The following is a 25,208-nucleotide window of genomic DNA, read 5'->3' as shown; positions in this document are numbered from 1 at the left end:
TCTCGCCTTGCCACGCCCGACGCCCAAAGGCGCCACGTCCTCGGTGGCCTGCCGGGGGCTTCGCCTAACCCCTGCAGCGTGGGGTCAAGAGACCCGGCGGTGAGCGGGATCTGGGCTCCGAGGGGCCGCCGCCATTAGGTCGCGGAGGTGGGGGTGGGGGAGCAGTTCGTTGCTGCTTCCAGGCTCGGGCCCTGTCAGTGGGCAGCTGCGGCGAGGGCTCTGGGGCTCGGCAAGACGCAGCCTGAGCGTGTCCCGGGGGCCCCCCAGTTCACCTGCCGACCAGAGGCCGGAGGGCCTGGAGGGCCCCGGGCTAGAAGGCCGCGATCCGCTTCTTACCGCGCTCTCTGCCGGAACTCAAAACTTTTCTTTTTCTTATTCTCAGTTGACCTAATAATAATAATGATAGGGTATTGGGTGATTATAGTATATGGATAAGTGAAATAAATGACATCAGTGTTACAAGGGACAGGAGGGAGGAATTGGGAATTCTGTTATAACGGAACCTGCACTACCTATGAAGTGGTATAATGTTCTATATAAAAGTGGCCTTAGATTAGTTGTAAATGTATATTACAAATTCATGGGCAACCATGAAAATGTTTGTTTAAAGAAGAATACTTGACATGCTAAGAGAAGAGAGAAATGGAATCGTATAAAGTGCTTGTTTAAAATCAGAAAAGGCAGAAAAAGAGAAGAAGAAAAAAGAATACACATAATAAATACTCAACAGTTACATATATGGCAGATATTAATCCAACTATATAAAAAAACACTAAATGTAAGTGTTCTAAATTCACCAATTAAAAGACAGACTGTCAGTGGATAAAACAACATCCAATTATATGTTGTCTACAAAACACCCACTTTAAATATAAAGACACAGATGCAGTTCTCTGGTCAGCCTCAAGGACATGGTGCTTGGATCAGATTGAGGAATGGGGGAGCAGGACAGGGTCAGAATATGGGAAAGATGAGGCATGAACTTTGTTCCACCAGTAAGGACATTCTTTCCCTTCACTTTTTCTTACTTTCCCACTCACTTTAAGACATCTTTTGCTTACTCTCAGCTGTATTTTACCCTGGGAGGTAGGTGGCTGCCTGGTCAACATTCCTACCACTGACAGCTGAGTGGTGCTTTTCCTCTGCAAAAAACAAAAACAAAAACAAAAAACGGTCATTAAATGAGCAGCCTGAAAAAATACCCCGGGAGGGGAACCACTTCCCCAGAGTGCCTTTCTAGTAAGGAAACCTCCATATCAAGTTTAAAGTATGCTCTCCCGATATATTAACATGACCCACATGACAGATTCTTAAGCAGCTGCTGTGCTGTTCCTGGACCCTACGGCAAGTAGCCCAGGGTCCAGTAGAGCAACACCTCTGCCCAAATAGTGCCATTCAGGGTTGAGCCCCCTGTAGGAGCCTCTGGTCACTGAGTTCTAAATAATGATTAAGCTGTTATTTCTTCTTCAGCATTATTTTCAGAAAGTATACCTGCACTTAACGCTGCTCAGGTATAAAAGACCTATCTCCCCTACTTCTCTACAGGATATAAAACATTCAGTGAGGGGGGAGATGTGGGCTGCTATACATGTTCATTAAGGCTAAGCTAAGCAGCAGAGGACAAAGCCCATCTCCTCAAATTGCATCAGGGAGGAAATGGGCTTTGGGGTGGGGCGGAGGGGTGGCGGGGGTGGAAGGGGCACAATATCTATTTCTCAGCAAGAACTCCAGAGGACTGGTCACCTTTTAGCCAAAGCCAAAGGAAGCAATCAGTAAGAGCTGAACTATCTCCTTCCTTTCCCTTACACATAAGCCCTGAGTTACCCAAAACCCATGCCCCCAACACAGTACACAGTACACAGAAAAGATACACTATTATTAGATAAATATTTATTGGGGAGAATCAATCATCTCTACAAGGAAGGAGTTATTTCTGGATGGGAAGTCTTCATCCCTGGAAATTCTGGGGCAGTGTTTTCTGTCTAGACAGTAGAGACAGATGTCTGAACACAGGGCCTTCAGCAGTGCTGAGCGCAGTGGTGGGTGCCTGGCCAGCTTGACGCCTGCGGGTGGGGCTTGGATGGGGCACAGGCTCCCTGTGGGACACTGGTGGGGGATGTTTGTGACACAGTCGCTGGTCCTTGAATGCCACAACTTTCTGGGGGTGTCTCTTCTTATCTCTGATCTGTCTTGTACTACTTGGAGGATAACTCTGGCCAGCAAAGATAGCTTCTTGATGGCAGGACTTGATATTTGTCAGTTTACAGGAGGGAGCCCTGTGGTTGAAAGGATGCCCCTGGACAGGCTCTGTCCAGACCTGCACTTGCGCCTTTTGCTGAGTTTTCCTAAACTGCACTGGGGAAGGAAGGGGCTCTTGAGAGTAGGTGACATCCATTGCATACTGACACCCCGGTTTCTCATCTAGGAACTTCCTGATGCCTGTCGCGATTTTCTGAGCTTCAGTTGTCCCAGTCAAGGCAGCTCTACTTTTAACTAGGCCTCTGTTCTGCACAGTTGATATGGGGCTGCCCTTTTCCTGGGCATCTTCTTGCCTTTTGTATTTTATCCCAGAAAAAAGCCATTGCAAGAAGTGCTTCATTCTTTTTCTGATATGGCCTTCAGGAAGAGGCTGTCCCTTCTGTGATAGGATCTGGGAAGACTTGCTCGCAAGTGTCTTCTCTAGTACCATCTCCTGAGTAGGGAAACGCTTCCTCCTAAGTTGGGATGTCCCGAACCCTTTATCCCCTCGATCAAGCTCTTCTGCCTTGGGCTCCAGAGGGCTCACTCTCTTTGCAGTTGGTGGGAAATTCTTATCCTGGCACCTCCTTAAGGCATGCTTAGGGACCCAAGGTTCCTGCTGCTGCTCCATCCTGATTCCTCTGTCCTCCAAATGGACATGCAGCACCTGGGAAGCTCCCATGTCCCCACCTGAGACACCCTGGGCATGAGTCAGTGAGGCCTCGTTAGTCAAGTTATCTGAAGCAAGGATTGTGTCAGTGGGTTGGCCTTGAGCCTGGCTATGCTCCCTGTTCTCCAGTTTAAAGTTCAACTCACTGAACAGTTGTTCTTTAAGGTCTAATGATTTAGGATCTTGGGGAACTGGTAATTTGGGTGGGGGGCTTCCAGTGGTCACGGTAGTTTCTACTTTATTCTCATTCACATTTATCATTTGGGAGCTCCCTGGCTTGCTAGTTGCCAACATGTCACTAGTTTTTAATTGAAGAGTGTCAAGCTCCTCAGCCGTGAATACCTCCCTAGACCATCTGGGCATTGAAACAGGTTCTGACTTCTCCACCTTTTTGCCCTGTTGCATTTCTCCGTTATCACTGGAACTCACACTCTTACGCTTTGGCTCATATCTGGCCCCAGCTTGCTTTGCAAGCAGCTTTTGGGGATATCTGTTGTCTAGTTGAGTCTGTCTATGACCTGCTTTCCCTGTGATGCAGAGGGAGACAGGCAGACGAGTCTGTCTGGCATCCTTAATTCTCTGAACACCCTCTGCCAGCCCACGGTTGACATCAGAACGTGGTTGTCTCAGGACCCTCTGTCCTCCTTTGCCCACAGGTGAGGTGGCAGGGAGAGAACGATCCAGGTCAGGGGCTGAATTTGTTGTTCCCACTTTGTCTCCATGGAGAGATGCAGAGCTTCCTCTCAAGGACTTGAAGCTCCCAGATTTGGAGTCTGCCTCAGAAATCACATTGGTTGAGGAGGGCAAGTTGGCATGAGACAAGGACTGGCATGAGGCATCTTTCAATTTAAAGATCTGTATGGATTCAAGGACCTTGCGGGGAAGGGCCCACAACATCCTCATATGAAACCTTTTAATATGGGCTTCCAGCATCTGTTGTGGACTGGAATCAACAAAAGTCAGGTCCTGGAAGGTATTCAGGGGGTAGGCCTCACCCACTGATGAGGGCAAACTTCTCTGTTTTGTTTGGGTGTGGGATTTCACAGAAAGAAGCAATGTTTGCTTGATAGCATGCCATGAATTACGCACAGTCTCAGGGAGCCAACCCTCATGTATGTCCTCCAACTTCTTGCTCAAATGTACTTTTAGGACATTTTCAAGTTGTCTCCGACTTAGACTCTTCGCTGACACCCTTGAATTTTTCTCTGAGAGACTCACCATCTGACTGTTTAGGTCTTTCTCAGAGTCATACCCCAGATCCTTACCTGAAGAGCTCTTTGGGTCATTCAACAGGTGATCTTTTGGGCCATTCTCTAGGCTGTGTCCCACATCTTTCCCCACATCTTCCTCTAGCTGGAACATTTCTGAGCACCTCTCATGGAAGCTTCCAGTTTGGCTCAATCCAACATTTACATTTTTGCTGCTCTGACCCTTAAACACAGAGGTCAGTGAGACTCCATTATTGCTCTCCGACTCAGATGCCTCTGAAAAACCATTTGGAGGCAATCTCAGTGACACAGACGCGTAGATTCTGTGGGGCAGGCCCCACTCGTGCTGGATGAACCTCTTTCGAAGGTGATGCTCTAGTTTCTTCCGAAGTTCATCACTGAGAGGAAACTCCCCAGGAAGGACGGAGATTGAAACGTGGGCCTGGGGGGCCCAGTGGCGAGGAGTGTTAGGAGCTGATGGACAAAAGTCTTCCCGAGATCTTTGGACCACAGAGGGTAAACCCCACAAATTTTCCTGTTGTTTCTGCAAAATGTTCCATTCTAGCTGTTGAATTTCAGATGAGGAGAGAGACTCTGACTCCTCCTAAGGTCTGTGGAGACTTACTCCACAGATCCTAATCTGGGGTAGAGGATCAGATGGTATGCCTGGGAGTGGGGATTGAGGGTCGGCCTGGGACTGGACCTGAGTGAGAGGTAGGGGCTGAGATTGAGGCAGGGTTTGAGGCAAGGGTTCAGGCTGAATCTCAGGCAAGGACAGAGGCAGGGGATTGGGAAGCACTGGTGATTCTTGGCCTGTGGAGGCATTCGAGTTTCCATTGAAAATAAAGACTGAGGAACTGTCAGCCAAGACATGAACAGCAGAGGGCAAGGACTCGCTGTGCAGAGACGGGAGACCCCAGAAGAACTGGATAGGTTTTTGCTGTAAATGGTCCTCCAGGGTCTTAGGATATGGGGGCTGCTGATGCACATGCAGCTCCTTTGGTTTGTCTTTGCTGCTCCAAAAGGGAAGGCACACTGCCGAGTCATGCTTATCAGCAATTGACTCTGACATTTTCCATAAAAGACCTATCTCCCCTACTTCTCTACAGGATATAAAACATTCAGTGACGGGGGAGATGTGGGCTGCTATACATGTTCATTAAGGCTAAGCTAAGCGGCAGAAGACAAAGCCCACCTCCTCAAATTTCATCAGGGAGGAAATGGGCTTTGGGGCGGGGCGGGGGTGGGGTGGCGGGGGTGGAAGGGGCACAATATCTATTTCTCAGCAAGAACTCCAGAGGACTGGTCACCTTTTAGCCAAAGCCAAAGGAAGCAGTCAGTAAGAGCTGAACTATCTCCTTCCTTTCCCTTACACATAAGCCCTGAGTTACCCAAAACCCATGCCCCCAACACAGTACACAGTACACAGAAAAGATACACTATTATTAGATAAATATTTATTGGGGAGAATCAATCATCTCTACAAGGAAGGAGTTATTTCTGGATGGGAAGTCTTCATCCCTGGAAATTCTGGGGCAGTGTTTTCTGTCTAGACAGTAGAGACAGATGTCTGAACACAGGGCCTTCAGCAGTGCTGAGCGCAGTGGTGGGTGCCTGGCCAGCTTGACGCCTGCGGGTGGGGCTTGGATGGGGCACAGGCTCCCTGTGGGACACTGGTGGGGGATGTTTGTGACACAGTCGCTGGTCCTTGAATGCCACAACTTTCTGGGGGTGTCTCTTCTTATCTCTGATCTGTCTTGTACTACTTGGAGGATAACTCTGGCCAGCAAAGATAGCTTCTTGATGGCAGGACTTGATATTTGTCAGTTTACAGGAGGGAGCCCTGTGGTTGAAAGGATGCCCCTGGACAGGCTCTGTCCAGACCTGCACTTGCGCCTTTTGCTGAGTTTTCCTAAACTGCACTGGGGAAGGAAGGGGCTCTTGAGAGTAGGTGACATCCATTGCATACTGACACCCCGGTTTCTCATCTAGGAACTTCCTGATGCCTGTCGCGATTTTCTGAGCTTCAGTTGTCCCAGTCAAGGCAGCTCTACTTTTAACTAGGCCTCTGTTCTGCACAGTTGATATGGGGCTGCCCTTTTCCTGGGCATCTTCTTGCCTTTTGTATTTTATCCCAGAAAAAAGCCATTGCAAGAAGTGCTTCATTCTTTTTCTGATATGGCCTTCAGGAAGGGGCTGTCCCTTCTGTGATAGCATCTGGGAAGACTTGCTCGCAAGTGTCTTCTCTAGTACCATCTCCTGAGTAGGGAAACGCTTCCTCCTAAGTTGGGATGTCCCGAACCCTTTATCCCCTCGATCAAGCTCTTCTGCCTTGGGCTCCAGAGGGCTCACTCTCTTTGCAGTTGGTGGGAAATTCTTATCCTGGCACCTCCTTAAGGCATGCTTAGGGACCCAAGGTTCCTGCTGCTGCTGCATCCTGATTCCTCTGTCCTCCAAATGGACATGCAGCACCTGGGAAGCTCCCATGTCCCCACCTGAGACACCCTGGGCATGAGTCAGTGAGGCCTCATAAGTCAAGTTATCTGAAGCAAGGGATGTGTCAGTGGGTTGGCCTTGAGCCTGGCTATGCTCCCTGTTCTCCAGTTTAAAGTTCAACTCACTGAACAGTTGTTCTTTAAGGTCTAATGATTTAGGATCTTGGGGAACTGGTAATTTGGGTGGGGGGCTTCCAGTGGTCACGGTAGTTTCTACTTTATTCTCATTCACATTTATCATTTGGGAGCTCCCTGGCTTGCTAGTTGCCAACATGTCACTAGTTTTTAATTGAAGAGTGTCAAGCTCCTCAGCCGTGAATACCTCCCTAGACCATCTGGGCATTGAAACAGGTTCTGACTTCTCCACCTTTTTGCCCTGTTGCATTTCTCCGTTATCACTGGAACTCACACTCTTACGCTTTGGCTCATATCTGGCCCCAGCTTGCTTTGCAAGCAGCTTTTGGGGATATCTGTTGTCTAGTTGAGTCTGTCTATGACCTGCTTTCCCTGTGATGCAGAGGGAGACAGGCAGACGAGTCTGTCTGGCATCCTTAATTCTCTGAACACCCTCTGCCAGCCCACGGTTGACATCAGAACGTGGTTGTCTCAGGACCCTCTGTCCTCCTTTGCCCACAGGTGAGGTGGCAGGGAGAGAACGATCCAGGTCAGGGGCTGAATTTGTTGTTCCCACTTTGTCTCCATGGAGAGATGCAGAGCTTCCTCTCAAGGACTTGAAGCTCCCAGATTTGGAGTCTGCCTCAGAAATCACATTGGTTGAGGAGGGCAAGTTGGCATGAGACAAGGACTGGCATGAGGCATCTTTCAATTTAAAGATCTGTATGGATTCAAGGACCTTGCGGGGAAGGGCCCACAACATCCTCATAGGAAACCTTTTAATATGGGCTTCCAGCATCTGTTGTGGACTGGAATCAACAAAAGTCAGGTCCTGGAAGGTATTCAGGGGGTAGGCCTCACCCACTGATGAGGGCAAACTTCTCTGTTTTGTTTGGGTGTGGGATTTCACAGAAAGAAGCAATGTTTGCTTGATAGCATGCCATGAATTACGCACAGTCTCAGGGAGCCGACCCTCATGTATGTCCTCCAACTTCTTGCTCAAATGTACTTTTAGGACATTTTCAAGTTGTCTCCGACTTAGACTCTTTGCTGACACCCTTGAATTTTTCTCTGAGAGACTCACCATCTGACTGTTTAGGTCTTTCTCAGAGTCATACCCCAGATCCTTACCTGAAGAGCTCTTTGGGTCATTCAACAGGTGATCTTTTGGGCCATTCTCTAGGCTGTGTCCCACATCTTTCCCCACATCTTCCTCTAGCTGGAACATTTCTGAGCACCTCTCATGGAAGCTTCCAGTTTGGCTCAATCCAACATTTACATTTTTGCTGCTCTGACCCTTAAACACAGAGGTCAGTGAGACTCCATTATTGCTCTCCGACTCAGATGCCTCTGAAAAACCATTTGGAGGCAATCTCAGTGACACAGACTCATAGATTCTGTGGGGCAGGCCCCACTCGTGCTGGATGAACCTCTTTCGAAGGTGATGCTCTAGTTTCTTCCGAAGTTCATCACTGAGAGGAAACTCCCCAGGAAGGACGGAGATTGAAACGTGGGCCTGGGGGGCCCAGTGGCGAGGAGTGTTAGGAGCTGATGGACAAAAGTCTTCCCGAGATCTTTGGACCACAGAGGGTAAACCCCACAAATTTTCCTGTTGTTTCTGCAAAATGTTCCATTCCAGCTGTTGAATTTCAGATGAGGAGGGAGACTCTGACTCCTCCTGAGGTCTGTGGAGACTTACTCCACAGATCGTAATCTGGGGTAGAAGATCAGATGGTATGCCTGGGAGTGGGGATTGAGGGTCGGCCTGGGACTGGACCTGAGTGAGAGGTAGGGGCTGAGATTGAGGCAGGGTTTGAGGCAAGGGTTCAGGCTGAATCTCAGGCAAGGACAGAGGCAGGGGATCGGGAAGCACTGGTGATTCTTGGCCTGTGGAGGCATTCGAGTTTCCATTGAAAATAAAGACTGAGGAACTGTCAGCCAAGACATGAACAGCAGAGGGCAAGGACTCGCTGTGCAGAGACGGGAGACCCCAGAAGAACTGGATAGGTTTTTGCTGTAAATGGTCCTCCAGGGTCTTAGGATATGGGGGCTGCTGATGCACATGCAGCTCCTTTGGTTTGTCTTTGCTGCTCCAAAAGGGAGGGCACACTGCCGAGTCATGCTTATCAGCAATTGACTCTGACATTTTCCATAAAAGACCTATCTCCCCTACTTCTCTACAGGATATAAAACATTCAGTGACGGGGGAGATGTGGGCTGCTATACATGTTCATTAAGGCTAAGCTAAGCGGCAGAAGACAAAGCCCACCTCCTCAAATTTCATCAGGGAGGAAATGGGCTTTGGGGCGGGGCGGGGGTGGGGTGGCGGGGGTGGAAGGGGCACAATATCTATTTCTCAGCAAGAACTCCAGAGGACTGGTCACCTTTTAGCCAAAGCCAAAGGAAGCAGTCAGTAAGAGCTGAACTATCTCCTTCCTTTCCCTTACACATAAGCCCTGAGTTACCCAAAACCCATGCCCCCAACACAGTACACAGTACACAGAAAAGATACACTATTATTAGATAAATATTTATTGGGGAGAATCAATCATCTCTACAAGGAAGGAGTTATTTCTGGATGGGAAGTCTTCATCCCTGGAAATTCTGGGGCAGTGTTTTCTGTCTAGACAGTAGAGACAGATGTCTGAACACAGGGCCTTCAGCAGTGCTGAGCGCAGTGGTGGGTGCCTGGCCAGCTTGACGCCTGCGGGTGGGGCTTGGATGGGGCACAGGCTCCCTGTGGGACACTGGTGGGGGATGTTTGTGACACAGTCGCTGGTCCTTGAATGCCACAACTTTCTGGGGGTGTCTCTTCTTATCTCTGATCTGTCTTGTACTACTTGGAGGATAACTCTGGCCAGCAAAGATAGCTTCTTGATGGCAGGACTTGATATTTGTCAGTTTACAGGAGGGAGCCCTGTGGTTGAAAGGATGCCCCTGGACAGGCTCTGTCCAGACCTGCACTTGCGCCTTTTGCTGAGTTTTCCTAAACTGCACTGGGGAAGGAAGGGGCTCTTGAGAGTAGGTGACATCCATTGCATACTGACACCCCGGTTTCTCATCTAGGAACTTCCTGATGCCTGTCGCGATTTTCTGAGCTTCAGTTGTCCCAGTCAAGGCAGCTCTACTTTTAACTAGGCCTCTGTTCTGCACAGTTGATATGGGGCTGCCCTTTTCCTGGGCATCTTCTTGCCTTTTGTATTTTATCCCAGAAAAAAGCCATTGCAAGAAGTGCTTCATTCTTTTTCTGATATGGCCTTCAGGAAGAGGCTGTCCCTTCTGTGATAGCATCTGGGAAGACTTGCTCGCAAGTGTCTTCTCTAGTACCATCTCCTGAGTAGGGAAACGCTTCCTCCTAAGTTGGGATGTCCCGAACCCTTTATCCCCTCGATCAAGCTCTTCTGCCTTGGGCTCCAGAGGGCTCACTCTCTTTGCAGTTGGTGGGAAATTCTTATCCTGGCACCTCCTTAAGGCATGCTGAGGGACCCAAGGTTCCTGCTGCTGCTCCATCCTGATTCCTCTGTCCTCCAAATGGACATGCAGCACCTGGGAAGCTCCCATGTCCCCACCTGAGACACCCTGGGCATGAGTCAGTGAGGCCTCGTTAGTCAAGTTATCTGAAGCAAGGGATGTGTCAGTGGGTTGGCCTTGAGCCTGGCTATGCTCCCTGTTCTCCAGTTTAAAGTTCAACTCACTGAACAGTTGTTCTTTAAGGTCTAATGATTTAGGATCTTGGGGAACTGGTAATTTGGGTGGGGGGCTTCCAGTGGTCACGGTAGTTTCTACTTTATTCTCATTCACATTTATCATTTGGGAGCTCCCTGGCTTGCTAGTTGCCAACATGTCACTAGTTTTTAATTGAAGAGTGTCAAGCTCCTCAGCCGTGAATACCTCCCTAGACCATCTGGGCATTGAAACAGGTTCTGACTTCTCCACCTTTTTGCCCTGTTGCATTTCTCCGTTATCACTGGAACTCACACTCTTACGCTTTGGCTCATATCTGGCCCCAGCTTGCTTTGCAAGCAGCTTTTGGGGATATCTGTTGTCTAGTTGAGTCTGTCTATGACCTGCTTTCCCTGTGATGCAGAGGGAGACAGGCAGACGAGTCTGTCTGGCATCCTTAATTCTCTGAACACCCTCTGCCAGCCCACGGTTGACATCAGAACGTGGTTGTCTCAGGACCCTCTGTCCTCCTTTGCCCACAGGTGAGGTGGCAGGGAGAGAACGATCCAGGTCAGGGGCTGAATTTGTTGTTCCCACTTTGTCTCCATAGAGAGATGCAGAGCTTCCTCTCAAGGACTTGAAGCTCCCAGATTTGGAGTCTGCCTCAGAAATCACATTGGTTGAGGAGGGCAAGTTGGCATGAGACAAGGACTGGCATGAGGCATCTTTCAATTTAAAGATCTGTATGGATTCAAGGACCTTGCGGGGAAGGGCCCACAACATCCTCATAGGAAACCTTTTAATATGGGCTTCCAGCATCTGTTGTGGACTGGAATCAACAAAAGTCAGGTCCTGGAAGGTATTCAGGGGGTAGGCCTCACCCACTGATGAGGGCAAACTTCTCTGTTTTGTTTGGGTGTGGGATTTCACAGAAAGAAGCAATGTTTGCTTGATAGCATGCCATGAATTACGCACAGTCTCAGGGAGCCGACCCTCATGTATGTCCTCCAACTTCTTGCTCAAATGTACTTTTAGGACATTTTCAAGTTGTCTCCGACTTAGACTCTTTGCTGACACCCTTGAATTTTTCTCTGAGAGACTCACCATCTGACTGTTTAGGTCTTTCTCAGAGTCATACCCCAGATCCTTACCTGAAGAGCTCTTTGGGTCATTCAACAGGTGATCTTTTGGGCCATTCTCTAGGCTGTGTCCCACATCTTTCCCCACATCTTCCTCTAGCTGGAACATTTCTGAGCACCTCTCATGGAAGCTTCCAGTTTGGCTCAATCCAACATTTACATTTTTGCTGCTCTGACCCTTAAACACAGAGGTCAGTGAGACTCCATTATTGCTCTCCGACTCAGATGCCTCTGAAAAACCATTTGGAGGCAATCTCAGTGACACAGACTCATAGATTCTGTGGGGCAGGCCCCACTCGTGCTGGATGAACCTCTTTCGAAGGTGATGCTCTAGTTTCTTCCGAAGTTCATCACTGAGAGGAAACTCCCCAGGAAGGACGGAGATTGAAACGTGGGCCTGGGGGGCCCAGTGGCGAGGAGTGTTAGGAGCTGATGGACAAAAGTCTTCCCGAGATCTTTGGACCACAGAGGGTAAACCCCACAAATTTTCCTGTTGTTTCTGCAAAATGCTCCATTCCAGCTGTTGAATTTCAGATGAGGAGGGAGACTCTGACTCCTCCTGAGGTCTGTGGAGACTTACTCCACAGATCGTAATCTGGGGTAGAAGATCAGATGGTATGCCTGGGAGTGGGGATTGAGGGTCGGCCTGGGACTGGACCTGAGTGAGAGGTAGGGGCTGAGATTGAGGCAGGGTTTGAGGCAAGGGTTCAGGCTGAATCTCAGGCAAGGACAGAGGCAGGGGATCGGGAAGCACTGGTGATTCTTGGCCTGTGGAGGCATTCGAGTTTCCATTGAAAATAAAGACTGAGGAACTGTCAGCCAAGACATGAACAGCAGAGGGCAAGGACTCGCTGTGCAGAGACGGGAGACCCCAGAAGAACTGGATAGGTTTTTGCTGTAAATGGTCCTCCAGGGTCTTAGGATATGGGGGCTGCTGATGCACATGCAGCTCCTTTGGTTTGTCTTTGCTGCTCCAAAAGGGAGGGCACACTGCCGAGTCATGCTTATCAGCAATTGACTCTGACATTTTCCATAAAAGACCTATCTCCCCTACTTCTCTACAGGATATAAAACATTCAGTGACGGGGGAGATGTGGGCTGCTATACATGTTCATTAAGGCTAAGCTAAGCGGCAGAAGACAAAGCCCACCTCCTCAAATTTCATCAGGGAGGAAATGGGCTTTGGGGCGGGGCGGGGGTGGGGTGGCGGGGGTGGAAGGGGCACAATATCTATTTCTCAGCAAGAACTCCAGAGGACTGGTCACCTTTTAGCCAAAGCCAAAGGAAGCAGTCAGTAAGAGCTGAACTATCTCCTTCCTTTCCCTTACACATAAGCCCTGAGTTACCCAAAACCCATGCCCCCAACACAGTACACAGTACACAGAAAAGATACACTATTATTAGATAAATATTTATTGGGGAGAATCAATCATCTCTACAAGGAAGGAGTTATTTCTGGATGGGAAGTCTTCATCCCTGGAAATTCTGGGGCAGTGTTTTCTGTCTAGACAGTAGAGACAGATGTCTGAACACAGGGCCTTCAGCAGTGCTGAGCGCAGTGGTGGGTGCCTGGCCAGCTTGACGCCTGCGGGTGGGGCTTGGATGGGGCACAGGCTCCCTGTGGGACACTGGTGGGGGATGTTTGTGACACAGTCGCTGGTCCTTGAATGCCACAACTTTCTGGGGGTGTCTCTTCTTATCTCTGATCTGTCTTGTACTACTTGGAGGATAACTCTGGCCAGCAAAGATAGCTTCTTGATGGCAGGACTTGATATTTGTCAGTTTACAGGAGGGAGCCCTGTGGTTGAAAGGATGCCCCTGGACAGGCTCTGTCCAGACCTGCACTTGCGCCTTTTGCTGAGTTTTCCTAAACTGCACTGGGGAAGGAAGGGGCTCTTGAGAGTAGGTGACATCCATTGCATACTGACACCCCGGTTTCTCATCTAGGAACTTCCTGATGCCTGTCGCGATTTTCTGAGCTTCAGTTGTCCCAGTCAAGGCAGCTCTACTTTTAACTAGGCCTCTGTTCTGCACAGTTGATATGGGGCTGCCCTTTTCCTGGGCATCTTCTTGCCTTTTGTATTTTATCCCAGAAAAAAGCCATTGCAAGAAGTGCTTCATTCTTTTTCTGATATGGCCTTCAGGAAGAGGCTGTCCCTTCTGTGATAGCATCTGGGAAGACTTGCTCGCAAGTGTCTTCTCTAGTACCATCTCCTGAGTAGGGAAACGCTTCCTCCTAAGTTGGGATGTCCCGAACCCTTTATCCCCTCGATCAAGCTCTTCTGCCTTGGGCTCCAGAGGGCTCACTCTCTTTGCAGTTGGTGGGAAATTCTTATCCTGGCACCTCCTTAAGGCATGCTGAGGGACCCAAGGTTCCTGCTGCTGCTCCATCCTGATTCCTCTGTCCTCCAAATGGACATGCAGCACCTGGGAAGCTCCCATGTCCCCACCTGAGACACCCTGGGCATGAGTCAGTGAGGCCTCGTTAGTCAAGTTATCTGAAGCAAGGGATGTGTCAGTGGGTTGGCCTTGAGCCTGGCTATGCTCCCTGTTCTCCAGTTTAAAGTTCAACTCACTGAACAGTTGTTCTTTAAGGTCTAATGATTTAGGATCTTGGGGAACTGGTAATTTGGGTGGGGGGCTTCCAGTGGTCACGGTAGTTTCTACTTTATTCTCATTCACATTTATCATTTGGGAGCTCCCTGGCTTGCTAGTTGCCAACATGTCACTAGTTTTTAATTGAAGAGTGTCAAGCTCCTCAGCCGTGAATACCTCCCTAGACCATCTGGGCATTGAAACAGGTTCTGACTTCTCCACCTTTTTGCCCTGTTGCATTTCTCCGTTATCACTGGAACTCACACTCTTACGCTTTGGCTCATATCTGGCCCCAGCTTGCTTTGCAAGCAGCTTTTGGGGATATCTGTTGTCTAGTTGAGTCTGTCTATGACCTGCTTTCCCTGTGATGCAGAGGGAGACAGGCAGACGAGTCTGTCTGGCATCCTTAATTCTCTGAACACCCTCTGCCAGCCCACGGTTGACATCAGAACGTGGTTGTCTCAGGACCCTCTGTCCTCCTTTGCCCACAGGCGAGGTGGCAGGGAGAGAACGATCCAGGTCAGGGGCTGAATTTGTTGTTCCCACTTTGTCTCCATGGAGAGATGCAGAGCTTCCTCTCAAGGACTTGAAGCTCCCAGATTTGGAGTCTGCCTCAGAAATCACATTGGTTGAGGAGGGCAAGTTGGCATGAGACAAGGACTGGCATGAGGCATCTTTCAATTTAAAGATCTGTATGGATTCAAGGACCTTGCGGGGAAGGGCCCACAACATCCTCATAGGAAACCTTTTAATATGGGCTTCCAGCATCTGTTGTGGACTGGAATCAACAAAAGTCAGGTCCTGGAAGGTATTCAGGGGGTAGGCCTCACCCACTGATGAGGGCAAACTTCTCTGTTTTGTTTGGGTGTGGGATTTCACAGAAAGAAGCAATGTTTGCTTGATAGCATGCCATGAGTTACGCACAGTCTCAGGGAGCCGACCCTCATGTATGTCCTCCAACTTCTTGCTCAAATGTACTTTTAGGACATTTTCAAGTTGTCTCCGACTTAGACTCTTTGCTGACACCCTTGAATTTTTCTCTGAGAGACTCACCATCTGACTGTTTAGGTCTTTCTCAGAGTCATACCCCAGATCCTTACCTGAAGAGCTCTTTGGGTCATTCAACAGGTGATCTTTTGGGCCATTCTCTAGGCTGTGTCCCACATCTTTCCCCACATCTTCCTCTAGCTGGAACATTTCTGAGCACCTCTCATGGAAGCTTCCAGTTTGGCTCAATCCAACATTTACATTTTTGCTGCTCTGACCCTTAAACACAGAGGTCAGTGAGACTCCATTATTGCTCTCCGACTCAGATGCCTCTGAAAAACCATTTGGAGGCAATCTCAGTGACACAGACTCGTAGATTCTGTGGGGCAGGCCCCACTCGTGCTGGATGAACCTCTTTCGAAGGTGATGCTCTAGTTTCTTCCGAAGTTCATCACTGAGAGGAAACTCCCCAGGAAGGACGGAGATTGAAACGTGGGCCTGGGGGGCCCAGTGGCGAGGAGTGTTAGGAGCTGATGGACAAAAGTCTTCCCGAGATCTTTGGACCACAGAGGGTAAACCCCACAAATTTTCCTGTTGTTTCTGCAAAATGTTCCATTCCAGCTGTTGAATTTCAGATGAGGAGGGAGACTCTGACTCCTCCTGAGGTCTGTGGAGACTTACTCCACAGATCGTAATCTGGGGTAGAAGATCAGATGGTATGCCTGGGAGTGGGGATTGAGGGTCGGCCTGGGACTGGACCTGAGTGAGAGGTAGGGGCTGAGATTGAGGCAGGGTTTGAGGCAAGGGTTCAGGCTGAATCTCAGGCAAGGACAGAGGCAGGGGATCGGGAAGCACTGGTGATTCTTGGCCTGTGGAGGCATTCGAGTTTCCATTGAAAATAAAGACTGAGGAACTGTCAGCCAAGACATGAACAGCAGAGGGCAAGGACTCGCTGTGCAGAGACGGGAGACCCCAGAAGAACTGGATAGGTTTTTGCTGTAAATGGTCCTCCAGGGTCTTAGGATATGGGGGCTGCTGATGCACATGCAGCTCCTTTGGTTTGTCTTTGCTGCTCCAAAAGGGAGGGCACACTGCCGAGTCATGCTTATCAGCAATTGACTCTGACATTTTCCATAAAAGACCTATCTCCCCTACTTCTCTACAGGATATAAAACATTCAGTGACGGGGGAGATGTGGGCTGCTATACATGTTCATTAAGGCTAAGCTAAGCGGCAGAAGACAAAGCCCACCTCCTCAAATTTCATCAGGGAGGAAATGGGCTTTGGGGCGGGGCGGGGGTGGGGTGGCGGGGGTGGAAGGGGCACAATATCTATTTCTCAGCAAGAACTCCAGAGGACTGGTCACCTTTTAGCCAAAGCCAAAGGAAGCAGTCAGTAAGAGCTGAACTATCTCCTTCCTTTCCCTTACACATAAGCCCTGAGTTACCCAAAACCCATGCCCCCAACACAGTACACAGTACACAGAAAAGATACACTATTATTAGATAAATATTTATTGGGGAGAATCAATCATCTCTACAAGGAAGGAGTTATTTCTGGATGGGAAGTCTTCATCCCTGGAAATTCTGGGGCAGTGTTTTCTGTCTAGACAGTAGAGACAGATGTCTGAACACAGGGCCTTCAGCAGTGCTGAGCGCAGTGGTGGGTGCCTGGCCAGCTTGACGCCTGCGGGTGGGGCTTGGATGGGGCACAGGCTCCCTGTGGGACACTGGTGGGGGATGTTTGTGACACAGTCGCTGGTCCTTGAATGCCACAACTTTCTGGGGGTGTCTCTTCTTATCTCTGATCTGTCTTGTACTACTTGGAGGATAACTCTGGCCAGCAAAGATAGCTTCTTGATGGCAGGACTTGATATTTGTCAGTTTACAGGAGGGAGCCCTGTGGTTGAAAGGATGCCCCTGGACAGGCTCTGTCCAGACCTGCACTTGCGCCTTTTGCTGAGTTTTCCTAAACTGCACTGGGGAAGGAAGGGGCTCTTGAGAGTAGGTGACATCCATTGCATACTGACACCCCGGTTTCTCATCTAGGAACTTCCTGATGCCTGTCGCGATTTTCTGAGCTTCAGTTGTCCCAGTCAAGGCAGCTCTACTTTTAACTAGGCCTCTGTTCTGCACAGTTGATATGGGGCTGCCCTTTTCCTGGGCATCTTCTTGCCTTTTGTATTTTATCCCAGAAAAAAGCCATTGCAAGAAGTGCTTCATTCTTTTTCTGATATGGCCTTCAGGAAGAGGCTGTCCCTTCTGTGATAGGATCTGGGAAGACTTGCTCGCAAGTGTCTTCTCTAGTACCATCTCCTGAGTAGGGAAACGCTTCCTCCTAAGTTGGGATGTCCCGAACCCTTTATCCCCTCGATCAAGCTCTTCTGCCTTGGGCTCCAGAGGGCTCACTCTCTTTGCAGTTGGTGGGAAATTCTTATCCTGGCACCTCCTTAAGGCATGCTGAGGGACCCAAGGTTCCTGCTGCTGCTCCATCCTGATTCCTCTGTCCTCCAAATGGACATGCAGCACCTGGGAAGCTCCCATGTCCCCACCTGAGACACCCTGGGCATGAGTCAGTGAGGCCTCGTTAGTCAAGTTATCTGAAGCAAGGGATGTGTCAGTGGGTTGGCCTTGAGCCTGGCTATGCTCCCTGTTCTCCAGTTTAAAGTTCAACTCACTGAACAGTTGTTCTTTAAGGTCTAATGATTTAGGATCTTGGGGAACTGGTAATTTGGGTGGGGGGCTTCCAGTGGTCACGGTAGTTTCTACTTTATTCTCATTCACATTTATCATTTGGGAGCTCCCTGGCTTGCTAGTTGCCAACATGTCACTAGTTTTTAATTGAAGAGTGTCAAGCTCCTCAGCCGTGAATACCTCCCTAGACCATCTGGGCATTGAAACAGGTTCTGACTTCTCCACCTTTTTGCCCTGTTGCATTTCTCCGTTATCACTGGAACTCACACTCTTACGCTTTGGCTCATATCTGGCCCCAGCTTGCTTTGCAAGCAGCTTTTGGGGATATCTGTTGTCTAGTTGAGTCTGTCTATGACCTGCTTTCCCTGTGATGCAGAGGGAGACAGGCAGACGAGTCTGTCTGGCATCCTTAATTCTCTGAACACCCTCTGCCAGCCCACGGTTGACATCAGAACGTGGTTGTCTCAGGACCCTCTGTCCTCCTTTGCCCACAGGCGAGGTGGCAGGGAGAGAACGATCCAGGTCAGGGGCTGAATTTGTTGTTCCCACTTTGTCTCCATGGAGAGATGCAGAGCTTCCTCTCAAGGACTTGAAGCTCCCAGATTTGGAGTCTGCCTCAGAAATCACATTGGTTGAGGAGGGCAAGTTGGCATGAGACAAGGACTGGCATGAGGCATCTTTCAATTTAAAGATCTGTATGGATTCAAGGACCTTGCGGGGAAGGGCCCACAACATCCTCATAGGAAACCTTTTAATATGGGCTTCCAGCATCTGTTGTGGACTGGAATCAACAAAAGTCAGGTCCTGGAAGGTATTCAGGGGGTAGGCCTCACCCACTGATGAGGGCAAACTTCTCTGTTTTGTTTGGGTGTGGGATTTCACAGAAAGAAGCAACGTTTGCTTGATAGCATGCCATGAGTTACGCACAGTCTCAGGGAGCCGACCCTCATGTATGTCCTCCAACTTCTTGCTCAAATGTACTTTTAGGACATTTTCAAGTTGTCTCCGACTTAGACTCTTTGCTGACACCCTTGAATTTTTCTCTGAGAGACTCACCATCTGACTGTTTAGGTCTTTCTCAGAGTCATACCCCAGATCCTTACCTGAAGAGCTCTTTGGGTCATTCAACAGGTGATCTTTTGGGCCATTCTCTAGGCTGTGTCCCACATCTTTCCCCACATCTTCCTCTAGCTGGAACATTTCTGAGCACCTCTCATGGAAGCTTCCAGTTTGGCTCAATCCAACATTTACATTTTTGCTGCTCTGACCCTTAAACACAGAGGTCAGTGAGACTCCATTATTGCTCTCCGACTCAGATGCCTCTGAAAAACCATTTGGAGGCAATCTCAGTGACACAGACTCGTAGATTCTGTGGGGCAGGCCCCACTCGTGCTGGATGAACCTCTTTCGAAGGTGATGCTCTAGTTTCTTCCGAAGTTCATCACTGAGAGGAAACTCCCCAGGAAGGACGGAGATTGAAACGTGGGCCTGGGGGGCCCAGTGGCGAGGAGTGTTAGGAGCTGATGGACAAAAGTCTTCCCGAGATCTTTGGACCACAGAGGGTAAACCCCACAAATTTTCCTGTTGTTTCTGCAAAATGTTCCATTCCAGCTGTTGAATTTCAGATGAGGAGGGAGACTCTGACTCCTCCTGAGGTCTGTGGAGACTTACTCCACAGATCGTAATCTGGGGTAGAAGATCAGATGGTATGCCTGGGAGTGGGGATTGAGGGTCGGCCTGGGACTGGACCTGAGTGAGAGGTAGGGGCTGAGATTGAGGCAGGGTTTGAGGCAAGGGTTCAGGCTGAATCTCAGGCAAGGACAGAGGCAGGGGATCGGGAAGCACTGGTGATTCTTGGCCTGTGGAGGCATTCGAGTTTCCATTGAAAATAAAGACTGAGGAACTGTCAGCCAAGACATGAACAGCAGAGGGCAAGGACTCGCTGTGCAGAGACGGGAGACCCCAGAAGAACTGGATAGGTTTTTGCTGTAAATGGTCCTCCAGGGTCTTAGGATATGGGGGCTGCTGATGCACATGCAGCTCCTTTGGTTTGTCTTTGCTGCTCCAAAAGGGAGGGCACACTGCCGAGTCATGCTTATCAGCAATTGACTCTGACATTTTCCATAAAAGACCTATCTCCCCTACTTCTCTACAGGATATAAAACATTCAGTGACGGGGGAGATGTGGGCTGCTATACATGTTCATTAAGGCTAAGCTAAGCGGCAGAAGACAAAGCCCACCTCCTCAAATTTCATCAGGGAGGAAATGGGCTTTGGGGCGGGGCGGGGGTGGGGTGGCGGGGGTGGAAGGGGCACAATATCTATTTCTCAGCAAGAACTCCAGAGGACTGGTCACCTTTTAGCCAAAGCCAAAGGAAGCAGTCAGTAAGAGCTGAACTATCTCCTTCCTTTCCCTTACACATAAGCCCTGAGTTACCCAAAACCCATGCCCCCAACACAGTACACAGTACACAGAAAAGATACACTATTATTAGATAAATATTTATTGGGGAGAATCAATCATCTCTACAAGGAAGGAGTTATTTCTGGATGGGAAGTCTTCATCCCTGGAAATTCTGGGGCAGTGTTTTCTGTCTAGACAGTAGAGACAGATGTCTGAACACAGGGCCTTCAGCAGTGCTGAGCGCAGTGGTGGGTGCCTGGCCAGCTTGACGCCTGCGGGTGGGGCTTGGATGGGGCACAGGCTCCCTGTGGGACACTGGTGGGGGATGTTTGTGACACAGTCGCTGGTCCTTGAATGCCACAACTTTCTGGGGGTGTCTCTTCTTATCTCTGATCTGTCTTGTACTACTTGGAGGATAACTCTGGCCAGCAAAGATAGCTTCTTGATGGCAGGACTTGATATTTGTCAGTTTACAGGAGGGAGCCCTGTGGTTGAAAGGATGCCCCTGGACAGGCTCTGTCCAGACCTGCACTTGCGCCTTTTGCTGAGTTTTCCTAAACTGCACTGGGGAAGGAAGGGGCTCTTGAGAGTAGGTGACATCCATTGCATACTGACACCCCGGTTTCTCATCTAGGAACTTCCTGATGCCTGTCGCGATTTTCTGAGCTTCAGTTGTCCCAGTCAAGGCAGCTCTACTTTTAACTAGGCCTCTGTTCTGCACAGTTGATATGGGGCTGCCCTTTTCCTGGGCATCTTCTTGCCTTTTGTATTTTATCCCAGAAAAAAGCCATTGCAAGAAGTGCTTCATTCTTTTTCTGATATGGCCTTCAGGAAGAGGCTGTCCCTTCTGTGATAGGATCTGGGAAGACTTGCTCGCAAGTGTCTTCTCTAGTACCATCTCCTGAGTAGGGAAACGCTTCCTCCTAAGTTGGGATGTCCCGAACCCTTTATCCCCTCGATCAAGCTCTTCTGCCTTGGGCTCCAGAGGGCTCACTCTCTTTGCAGTTGGTGGGAAATTCTTATCCTGGCACCTCCTTAAGGCATGCTGAGGGACCCAAGGTTCCTGCTGCTGCTCCATCCTGATTCCTCTGTCCTCCAAATGGACATGCAGCACCTGGGAAGCTCCCATGTCCCCACCTGAGACACCCTGGGCATGAGTCAGTGAGGCCTCGTTAGTCAAGTTATCTGAAGCAAGGGATGTGTCAGTGGGTTGGCCTTGAGCCTGGCTATGCTCCCTGTTCTCCAGTTTAAAGTTCAACTCACTGAACAGTTGTTCTTTAAGGTCTAATGATTTAGGATCTTGGGGAACTGGTAATTTGGGTGGGGGGCTTCCAGTGGTCACGGTAGTTTCTACTTTATTCTCATTCACATTTATCATTTGGGAGCTCCCTGGCTTGCTAGTTGCCAACATGTCACTAGTTTTTAATTGAAGAGTGTCAAGCTCCTCAGCCGTGAATACCTCCCTAGACCATCTGGGCATTGAAACAGGTTCTGACTTCTCCACCTTTTTGCCCTGTTGCATTTCTCCGTTATCACTGGAACTCACACTCTTACGCTTTGGCTCATATCTGGCCCCAGCTTGCTTTGCAAGCAGCTTTTGGGGATATCTGTTGTCTAGTTGAGTCTGTCTATGACCTGCTTTCCCTGTGATGCAGAGGGAGACAGGCAGACGAGTCTGTCTGGCATCCTTAATTCTCTGAACACCCTCTGCCAGCCCACGGTTGACATCAGAACGTGGTTGTCTCAGGACCCTCTGTCCTCCTTTGCCCACAGGCGAGGTGGCAGGGAGAGAACGATCCAGGTCAGGGGCTGAATTTGTTGTTCCCACTTTGTCTCCATGGAGAGATGCAGAGCTTCCTCTCAAGGACTTGAAGCTCCCAGATTTGGAGTCTGCCTCAGAAATCACATTGGTTGAGGAGGGCAAGTTGGCATGAGACAAGGACTGGCATGAGGCATCTTTCAATTTAAAGATCTGTATGGATTCAAGGACCTTGCGGGGAAGGGCCCACAACATCCTCATAGGAAACCTTTTAATATGGGCTTCCAGCATCTGTTGTGGACTGGAATCAACAAAAGTCAGGTCCTGGAAGGTATTCAGGGGGTAGGCCTCACCCACTGATGAGGGCAAACTTCTCTGTTTTGTTTGGGTGTGGGATTTCACAGAAAGAAGCAACGTTTGCTTGATAGCATGCCATGAGTTACGCACAGTCTCAGGGAGCCGACCCTCATGTATGTCCTCCAACTTCTTGCTCAAATGTACTTTTAGGACATTTTCAAGTTGTCTCCGACTTAGACTCTTTGCTGACACCCTTGAATTTTTCTCTGAGAGACTCACCATCTGACTGTTTAGGTCTTTCTCAGAGTCATACCCCAGATCCTTACCTGAAGAGCTCTTTGGGTCATTCAACAGGTGATCTTTTGGGCCATTCTCTAGGCTGTGTCCCACATCTTTCCCCACATCTTCCTCTAGCTGGAACATTTCTGAGCACCTCTCATGGAAGCTTCCAGTTTGGCTCAATCCAACATTTACATTTTTGCTGCTCTGACCCTTAAACACAGAGGTCAGTGAGACTCCATTATTGCTCTCCGACTCAGATGCCTCTGAAAAACCATTTGGAGGCAATCTCAGTGACACAGACTCGTAGATTCTGTGGGGCAGGCCCCACTCGTGCTGGATGAACCTCTTTCGAAGGTGATGCTCTAGTTTCTTCCGAAGTTCATCACTGAGAGGAAACTCCCCAGGAAGGACGGAGATTGAAACGTGGGCCTGGGGGGCCCAGTGGCGAGGAGTGTTAGGAGCTGATGGACAAAAGTCTTCCCGAGATCTTTGGACCACAGAGGGTAAACCCCACAAATTTTCCTGTTGTTTCTGCAAAATGTTCCATTCCAGCTGTTGAATTTCAGATGAGGAGGGAGACTCTGACTCCTCCTGAGGTCTGTGGAGACTTACTCCACAGATCGTAATCTGGGGTAGAAGATCAGATGGTATGCCTGGGAGTGGGGATTGAGGGTCGGCCTGGGACTGGACCTGAGTGAGAGGTAGGGGCTGAGATTGAGGCAGGGTTTGAGGCAAGGGTTCAGGCTGAATCTCAGGCAAGGACAGAGGCAGGGGATCGGGAAGCACTGGTGATTCTTGGCCTGTGGAGGCATTCGAGTTTCCATTGAAAATAAAGACTGAGGAACTGTCAGCCAAGACATGAACAGCAGAGGGCAAGGACTCGCTGTGCAGAGACGGGAGACCCCAGAAGAACTGGATAGGTTTTTGCTGTAAATGGTCCTCCAGGGTCTTAGGATATGGGGGCTGCTGATGCACATGCAGCTCCTTTGGTTTGTCTTTGCTGCTCCAAAAGGGAGGGCACACTGCCGAGTCATGCTTATCAGCAATTGACTCTGACATTTTCCATAAAAGACCTATCTCCCCTACTTCTCTACAGGATATAAAACATTCAGTGACGGGGGAGATGTGGGCTGCTATACATGTTCATTAAGGCTAAGCTAAGCGGCAGAAGACAAAGCCCACCTCCTCAAATTTCATCAGGGAGGAAATGGGCTTTGGGGCGGGGCGGGGGTGGGGTGGCGGGGGTGGAAGGGGCACAATATCTATTTCTCAGCAAGAACTCCAGAGGACTGGTCACCTTTTAGCCAAAGCCAAAGGAAGCAGTCAGTAAGAGCTGAACTATCTCCTTCCTTTCCCTTACACATAAGCCCTGAGTTACCCAAAACCCATGCCCCCAACACAGTACACAGTACACAGAAAAGATACACTATTATTAGATAAATATTTATTGGGGAGAATCAATCATCTCTACAAGGAAGGAGTTATTTCTGGATGGGAAGTCTTCATCCCTGGAAATTCTGGGGCAGTGTTTTCTGTCTAGACAGTAGAGACAGATGTCTGAACACAGGGCCTTCAGCAGTGCTGAGCGCAGTGGTGGGTGCCTGGCCAGCTTGACGCCTGCGGGTGGGGCTTGGATGGGGCACAGGCTCCCTGTGGGACACTGGTGGGGGATGTTTGTGACACAGTCGCTGGTCCTTGAATGCCACAACTTTCTGGGGGTGTCTCTTCTTATCTCTGATCTGTCTTGTACTACTTGGAGGATAACTCTGGCCAGCAAAGATAGCTTCTTGATGGCAGGACTTGATATTTGTCAGTTTACAGGAGGGAGCCCTGTGGTTGAAAGGATGCCCCTGGACAGGCTCTGTCCAGACCTGCACTTGCGCCTTTTGCTGAGTTTTCCTAAACTGCACTGGGGAAGGAAGGGGCTCTTGAGAGTAGGTGACATCCATTGCATACTGACACCCCGGTTTCTCATCTAGGAACTTCCTGATGCCTGTCGCGATTTTCTGAGCTTCAGTTGTCCCAGTCAAGGCAGCTCTACTTTTAACTAGGCCTCTGTTCTGCACAGTTGATATGGGGCTGCCCTTTTCCTGGGCATCTTCTTGCCTTTTGTATTTTATCCCAGAAAAAAGCCATTGCAAGAAGTGCTTCATTCTTTTTCTGATATGGCCTTCAGGAAGAGGCTGTCCCTTCTGTGATAGGATCTGGGAAGACTTGCTCGCAAGTGTCTTCTCTAGTACCATCTCCTGAGTAGGGAAACGCTTCCTCCTAAGTTGGGATGTCCCGAACCCTTTATCCCCTCGATCAAGCTCTTCTGCCTTGGGCTCCAGAGGGCTCACTCTCTTTGCAGTTGGTGGGAAATTCTTATCCTGGCACCTCCTTAAGGCATGCTGAGGGACCCAAGGTTCCTGCTGCTGCTCCATCCTGATTCCTCTGTCCTCCAAATGGACATGCAGCACCTGGGAAGCTCCCATGTCCCCACCTGAGACACCCTGGGCATGAGTCAGTGAGGCCTCGTTAGTCAAGTTATCTGAAGCAAGGGATGTGTCAGTGGGTTGGCCTTGAGCCTGGCTATGCTCCCTGTTCTCCAGTTTAAAGTTCAACTCACTGAACAGTTGTTCTTTAAGGTCTAATGATTTAGGATCTTGGGGAACTGGTAATTTG

The 25,208-nt window shown here is 49.4% G+C and overlaps 2 protein-coding genes across 2 annotated transcripts in view; both read right to left on the bottom strand.

Moving 5' to 3' along the window:
- Window positions 1–1,927: 1,927 nt before the first annotated feature.
- Window positions 1,928–8,871, bottom strand: LOC308611183 (uncharacterized protein; the record flags this gene model as incomplete). The annotated part of the gene is given in 4 exon segments (XM_081260058.1): window positions 1,928–1,948; window positions 1,952–4,720; window positions 4,724–5,262; window positions 5,883–8,871. Coding segments are annotated over 4 exon segments (6,318 nt in total).
- A 23-nt stretch (window positions 8,872–8,894) lies between these two features.
- LOC308611186 (spermatogenesis-associated protein 31E1-like) overlaps window positions 8,895–25,208 on the bottom strand; it is a gene marked incomplete at both ends in the record, with an annotated part of 29,441 nt that continues 13,127 nt past the window's right edge. The window contains 3 exons of the mRNA XM_081260059.1: window positions 8,895–8,942; window positions 18,430–18,942; window positions 19,156–19,896. Coding sequence (XP_081116185.1) covers window positions 8,895–8,942; window positions 18,430–18,942; window positions 19,156–19,896 — 1,302 coding nt within the window. The remainder of the gene's footprint in view (window positions 8,943–18,429; window positions 18,943–19,155; window positions 19,897–25,208) is intronic.

Source organism: Mesoplodon bidens (assembly GCF_964165515.1).
Source record: "Mesoplodon bidens genome assembly, contig: HAP1_SCAFFOLD_429, whole genome shotgun sequence".
Taxonomy (NCBI): Eukaryota; Metazoa; Chordata; class Mammalia; order Artiodactyla; family Ziphiidae; genus Mesoplodon; species Mesoplodon bidens.
This window is presented reverse-complemented; position numbering and strand designations above follow the sequence as displayed.